General features: G+C 40.2%; 1 protein-coding gene across 1 annotated transcript in view; it reads right to left on the bottom strand.

Moving 5' to 3' along the window:
- Positions 1 to 3,131: 3,131 nt before the first annotated feature.
- The window catches only part of LOC116673714 (midkine-B), a gene marked incomplete at its 5' end in the record, with an annotated part of 6,172 nt that continues 2,224 nt past the window's right edge, over positions 3,132 to 7,079 (bottom strand). Inside the window, 2 exon segments of the mRNA XM_032505949.1 lie at positions 3,132 to 3,683; positions 5,043 to 5,204. Of these exon segments, the coding sequence (XP_032361840.1) occupies positions 3,655 to 3,683; positions 5,043 to 5,204 (191 nt within the window).

The following is a 7,079-nucleotide window of genomic DNA, read 5'->3' as shown; positions in this document are numbered from 1 at the left end:
AACTCCGTAGAAATTGATGAATTTGACCAGCTGTGGTACACCACCAATTTCTACCGATGTAGTATAGTTTTTGAAATGCATAGAAAAAACATTAGGGTGTTGGGGAAGAGAGGGAAAGGGAGGGGAAATAGGATAGACCAGTTGGAGAGCCCCTTAGTTTTCAGAAGAGGGCTGTAAAAGAGGGAGGAGCAGAAGCAGTATTGCTGAAAGCAGCTGAAGGAAGGGTAGAAAAAAGGCCTTGTATTGCATTTCCTTTGTACAGAGAGTCTGGCCACTCTCCATTGACAAGCGTTAACTTCCTTGAAGGCGGGTCCTCTGTTGAAGTTTAAAACCAGATCAGCCCAGAGCCACTCAGGATCTGCTATAACCAATCGCAAACGTTTGGTCGTGATGTGTGTCATGTGCATGTGCAACAAGAGGGAAGACCGATAAGGCTGATATTTAGCATTAGCATCTCTAGCGTTAACCTCATAGCATTAGCCTTAGCCAGAACATCATGGCCACCAACAAAACTCAGCAAAGATTGTTCTTGTTCGGGCTTTAACTTCTGGATATTCAACAGCGTTGCCACAACGGACTGCTTTGCTCGCATCTTTCTCCGCCACCATTACGGAACTATAACTCTTGCGCACAGCCTCAACATCATCGTTCTCAGCCACTCCCTCTGTTCACTAATTGGACTTGTTAAAATTTGGGCGAAGAAAACCCAAGAAACTACCGCAAACCCAGATGGAGAACTGAAGGGAAATGAAAATTGAGCCAAAGTACGTAGGAGGGCGGAGCCAGGCTACTGAAATGGCCACCATCTTGGTGGAGTGTGATGGGTAAGATGAGAAACCAGAGGTTAAGTCGTGTATGTCATGACTGTAAATTGTTGGGGAGGGTCTTGCCTCTTTTGGAGGGTCATAGAAAAAGGTATTGCAGGGGAAGATCCCTAAAGTCTGTATTTACAGTCCTCTCTTCTCTTCTTGTCTCCCCCTAAAGTGTGTTTATTTGTCTCCTATCTCAATTCAATTCAATTCAATTTTATTTATAGTATCAATTCATAACAAGAGTTATCAACAACGTCTCACTCCCTACTTGTCAAATGTGTCGTCCGGCACCCCTATCTCCATTGATCCGTCGTCCACTATAGTCCACTGCTTGCCTGTTCATCTATATATTAAAACTGGTATCCCATATTTGGGATTCAGTATGCAGTCCCGGAACCATTCTTTTTCGATTGCTTGTCTCTCGGAAATTGACTCAAACAGTTTGAAGGCAAAATCCATATCCAAGACACCTCAGTACCAGCAACTCCTCCGATACTCTCCGGACTCCTCGCAACTTTTGAGTGTCAATGAAACAATTTACTTTCTTTTGCTTCACCCGACATGGCTTGGAGTGAAACCCTCAGGTTTTTGTGCTTCCATCTAGGGGTCCGTATTTTCGTTCTCAGCTCATTCTGATCCATTTTGTGAATCTGTGCGCATTCACAAGGACTTAATTTAGGTTAGATTAGGGTGGCACCAAAGTCATGGTTGCAGCTGTCGGCGTGGTCATGCTACACATCCTGCTATGCCCTGTTACACCCTGCTATGCTCTACTATTTCTAGTCACTTTTCCATTATCTTTTATTGTGACTGTTATTGCCACTATTCATTACCTCACCCCAACTGGCCCCGTCAGACACTGCCTACCAAGAGCCTGGGTCTGTCCGAGGTTTCTTCCTAAAAGGGAGTTTTTCCTCACCACTGTCACACTAAATGCTAGCTCTTGGGGGAATTACTAGAATTGTTGTGGCTTTATAAATTATAGCGTGTGGTCTAGGCCTACTCTATCTGCAAAGTGTGTTGAATTGTTATGATTTGATACTAAAAATGCAATTGAATTGAATTGAATAGCACTTTGTTCACAATAGGCCAACCTGGGATCGTGGGCCATCATGGGAGTGGGGGATGGTGTGAATTGTTGGGTCAGACCCATCTGCTATCAATGGGGGGCCGAGACTGAGAGCTACAAGGAAAATATGCACCAAACAAGCCCCCTAGGCTAAAAAACTTCTCCTCAACAAAGACAAAGACATGACCCTTCCTTATTTTGCTCTGGTGGTTAGTTCCATAAAAACCAAACAGTCGCGTACAGATAGCAGCAAAGTGCTCAACAAAACACACTCTCAAACACTCAAGAAAGGCACATCATTTACAAACTCGTTCTAATGGGTACATGGAACTCAGTATGGTACAGGGGAAAACAAAGACAAGGACAAAGTTTATGCAGCACAATGCCTACTGAGTTCCATGTTTTTGGACTCTTCACTGGCTTCCCGCTCTCTTGACCACAGTATCAGCCTTGAAGCCATAAAGCTGCAGCCAAGAAGTCTCTGCTGCACATTCCAGCTTGAATTTTGACTTGTTACACCTTTAAACCTGCCTCTCTGAGGCTCGTGTTTCATTTCTGTGTTTTAGGTCAAACATGGAGGGGCAAAATCCCCAGTGTGACTGCTTTTTTTTAAGTCTCCTAAACCTTTTACGATGCTGTCATTGTGGTCCTGTCAACATGTTTAGATAGTACTGTCTGTTAAAAGGCCGTGACTTTAGTTGAGTGAGACTACTGAGAGCCTATTGAGAGTCTGTGAGCTAAATAATGGAGTTGGGGCCCAATGCTTTGGTCCAAGTAATTTCTAAGAAGTTGAAGCACTGGACCCCGCCTCGGTCCATTACGGATATAACCTGTAAAAAAGTATGTATGTATACATTGTGCTTAAAGGTCTAGAATAAAGAGTTGAAAGTCATAAATGCAAAAAAAGACACTGTCACCGTATGTTTTGAAAATTTAATAAACAAAAGAAATATGGAAATAATACTGTAGCAGCAAACCTACAGGAGAAAAGAATGGCCATACTAAAGAGGGTGAAAAAGGGAAAGTTCTTTTCTTTAAAAGACAAATGTATGTAATACTCAAAGAGAAAGAAATCTATGTAATGTAATAAGGGATGGTGCAATCCTAAGGCAGATTTATGAAGGTGATATTCAAAAAGCACTTTCATCTAGAAGTAGATATGGTAGTTCTTATTAATTATTAAAATAGATAAGAAGCTTGGCTGTGTTTGTTGTGACAGAATAAGCTGAAACACAAAGTATACAGGTTGGGTGTGGATACCATTGACACGTCCAATTTATTTAACTAAATGATTCAATTCCCAAAAAAATAGCTTTGGTGGCGGGGATGCCCAGATGTATTTAATTTTTTAAAGGTTTTGTAGTGATCAGTCAGATATAGAGAATTCCCTAACAGAACAATTTTTACAATATTTCAAAGTTAAAGGAAATACATGCTGTTCTAAAAAATGTATATCTATGAAATGAATATTCCAAATGCCCTTTGATTTGGAAGGAGATGGGTTGGTTGGTTATAATGCCACAGGTCATGCCCGAGTTATTAGTCTTAATATAAGGTTTAGTGCATATTTACAAATTGTATCTAAGTTCAGATGTAGAATTTTCTTTTTAAAAATAAAAGGGATGTTTTTGTCATGGTTAAGTAAGCCTGTATTCAAAATTGTGTGTTTGGAAATCGGGTTGTCAGTGTTGGGGCCAACTGTCAGAGGACAACTGGTTCAGAAAATTAGTGTTTAATTTCAGTTTTTTTCTTGACTCTGAAGTCCGTCCTTTCCTAGTTGCCCTTGCCTTTTCTCTTCTTTCCTGGAAAAAAAGAGACAAACATGCGCAAAACTATTAGTCCCACCATTAATGCACTGGTATGTAACAGAACAAGAATATGACATGCAAATGACTAAAGGAGTGTTCAAATATGCATAATGTTAACATGCAGTTAAAATGGTTGTCAGGAGAGGCAGGGGCAAGAAGTGAAAATGAGAAGATTCTAAATGCGGTCCAAGGGTAAGATAGCAAGTAAGCAATCAGCAATTAACACACAGAGAACAAACACAGTTTGCTATTCATTAAAAAAAAAAAATTGCGGGTTTGGCATTGGAGGAATCTGATCAGTTTAGTGGATTGCAGTTCATAGATATAGCAGTCTGTAATTGGATAACATTTTTGTGTACAAGTGTGCTAGGTCAAGGTTTCATTGAAGCATTAGAAAACCAAATACCAAATTTCAGAAACATGTCAATAACTCCTGAAACTCATGAAATGTTGTATTGACATTCATGGTCTCCAGAAGATGAAAACTAGTCATTTTGGTAATGTAAACGGGCTGTCTTTACTGTATATATTGCTTTTCTAGTCCTAACAACTACTCTAGTCCTTTACAATCTACAGGAACCATTCACCATTCACACACATTCATACACTGTGGCCGAGGCTGCCGTACAATGTGCCACCTGGTCATCAGATAAACACTCACACACATTTCCACTCCAATGGCTCAGGGTTCAGTGTCTTGCCTAAGGACACTTTGACATGGGACTGCAGGGTCAGGGATTGAACCACCAACCGGCAGGCAACTACTCTACCACTAAGCCACAGCCACCCACTGACGTTTCATCTAGCATCAGCATAAGGTTTTAAAATGTCTGTACAACTATTTGATGGATTACCACTGCCACATTTAATACAGTTAACAATCCTGCACCATAGCTGTGGTGGACATTTGGCAAGTTTTACCTGTGCAATACTTTGATATATGGCCAAATACCAGCAAAGGTATTACATTACATTACTCTCAGCCTTAGCTGTGCATTACTTTTTTTCTGCTATTAGCAAACGTTTGCATTATAATACGCCAAAATAAGATGATAAATAAACATTGTTTAACCTGCTTCACAGCAGCATGTTGCTATTGTCATTGTTGCTTTTGGCTCAAAGTACTGTGCCTCACAGAGCTGCTAGTATGACTGTAGACTAGACGGAAAAATGATTAATTAATGCAAAAATCTGCTTTGGTTGCGAATGGCTAAATCTGCAGTATGTGCAATCAAGCACAAACTCCTTTGCTATGTTACCAGGACAGGGCAGAGCTGAAGAGAAAGATACATCAGTGTGTTCTTGTCCATTGAGATGGAGTAGTGACAGCAGTAGTGAACTTGTCAGGCTAACCTTTGGTTTTTGTCTTGGTTTCTCCAGTGCAAGGTTTGGAGGCAGAAACAACTTGTTGACACTCCGCATCAAACAGGGCCTTCTTCAATGTCCCTGTTCTGGTCTGCATACCAGAAGTTGGATCACACTCTCCCCAAGTACCAAACCGATACTTACAGTCAGCTAGAAGAGAGAGGGAAAGAGACAGGCAGAAGATAACTAAACACAAGCAACACAGCTTTCAAACACACATGGTCCAGTGGGAATTGATAACTCTAATGGGTTCACTTGGGCAGTAAAAGCAGACATATCACAGATTTAAGAAAATGCATCCAAGTTGAGCTTTGGCATAGTTTTGTTCTTATTTGTCAAACAGAACTCAGCGCGTACTAAAAATAACTTGTCTAACCTTTTCACAGTGAACAATGTACAGTGGCTTGAGAAAGTTTACACGCCCATGCTAACGTTGGTTAAAAAGAGGAATAAAAAAACATATTTTGGAAATTGATCTCAATGCCTTAATTCAAAAGATTTAGGAAAATCCAATCTTTTAAGAATACCAATTTTCTTTGTGAATGAATAATGTATCATAAATAAATAAATAATCTTCCTTAAAATACAGGGGGCATAAGTACACACCACCTATGTTAAATTCCCATAGAGGCAGGCACATTTTTATTATTAAAGGCCAGTTATTTCATGGCTCAGGATACTACGCATCCTGATAAAGTTCCCATGGCTTTTGGAATTAAAATAACCCCCCCGCCCCCCATCATCACATACCTTTCACCATACATAGAGATTGGCATGGGGAACTTTCCATAAGATCATCTCTCAATTTAACTCAAACCAGCTATTAGTCTAACTGAAATAAGACCATGCCAATGTACCTTTACCTACTCTACTCATTTCTCTTCATAAGCTACTGAAGTCTTGATCCATCCATCTAAATCTTCCTTACTCAACTACTGTTGTGGTCATTCATTTCAGAGACTCGGACAGCGATCTGCAGCACTTTAATGCCAGCATCACGTCAATATACATATTTAATCAGTGGCTTTGTCACAAGCAACCATGGGACAAGTTTCTTGGTTTTGTTCCAGTAAGTTATGCACCGTAATAACGTTTACCCAATCCGAAAGAAAATATAGGCTACACGTTGGTGAAAATGTTAAAGGGGAATTCCAGCCAATTTGTATGTTAATCTTGATCGCTATAACTATGCGAGTACATTTGACTGAAAACCCCCCACTTTGAATCAGTGCAGGCAACTTGGAGTAGTTGCAGCTACGTGTACAAGCTTCCACTGAGCTAAAATGGCAGTTAACGGGGCAAGTTTTACACAATGAAAACAGACACACAATGCAATGTACAACATGAACAACATGACGAATTTGCATTATGTGTATTTTGACATGTAGGCCTACTATGCAAAAAATCAACTATTTACAAAGAAAAGCATTTTTTGCCTACATTAGCTGTGCCTTGTAATGCCGCACAGTGTCCTGCTATGCCATGAACTACCACAAAGAACTGCTACAAACTACTATTTTTTCTATTTTTGTTATTTCCACTAACCCCAACCGGCCCGTCAGACACCGCCTACCAAGAGCCTGGGTCTGTCCGAGGTTTCTGTCTAAAAGGAAGTTTTTCCTCGCCACTGTTGCACTGTTGCTTGCTCTGGAGGAAACTACTAGAACTGTTGGGTCCTTGTAAATTTTGGAGTGTGGTCTAGACCTGCTCTATCTGTAAAGTGTCTTGAGATGACTCTTGTTATGAATTGATACTATAAATAAAATTGAATTGAATTGAATTAGTTTAAAAAATGTGTTGACTATCACAAAAGAAACGGGATAAACGTGTCTATGTACACATTAAATTACCAAACCGTCAGACTGGGTTGTTGAGCAGGATGGTTACAAAATACTTAATTACAAGCTTGAGGCATCTCAACACAAAGTATGTCATAAACACGTGTGGCTGATTCAATTAGAGTTGAATCTCCACTGACACACTGTCAACACAAATTGTATCACTGTAGCTGCACAAAGGAATTCC

Source organism: Etheostoma spectabile, chromosome 24 (genome assembly GCF_008692095.1).
Source record: "Etheostoma spectabile isolate EspeVRDwgs_2016 chromosome 24, UIUC_Espe_1.0, whole genome shotgun sequence".
Taxonomy (NCBI): domain Eukaryota; kingdom Metazoa; phylum Chordata; class Actinopteri; order Perciformes; family Percidae; genus Etheostoma; species Etheostoma spectabile.
The sequence above is the reverse complement of the archived record's forward strand: the minus strand, read 5'-3'. Positions and strand labels throughout refer to the sequence as shown.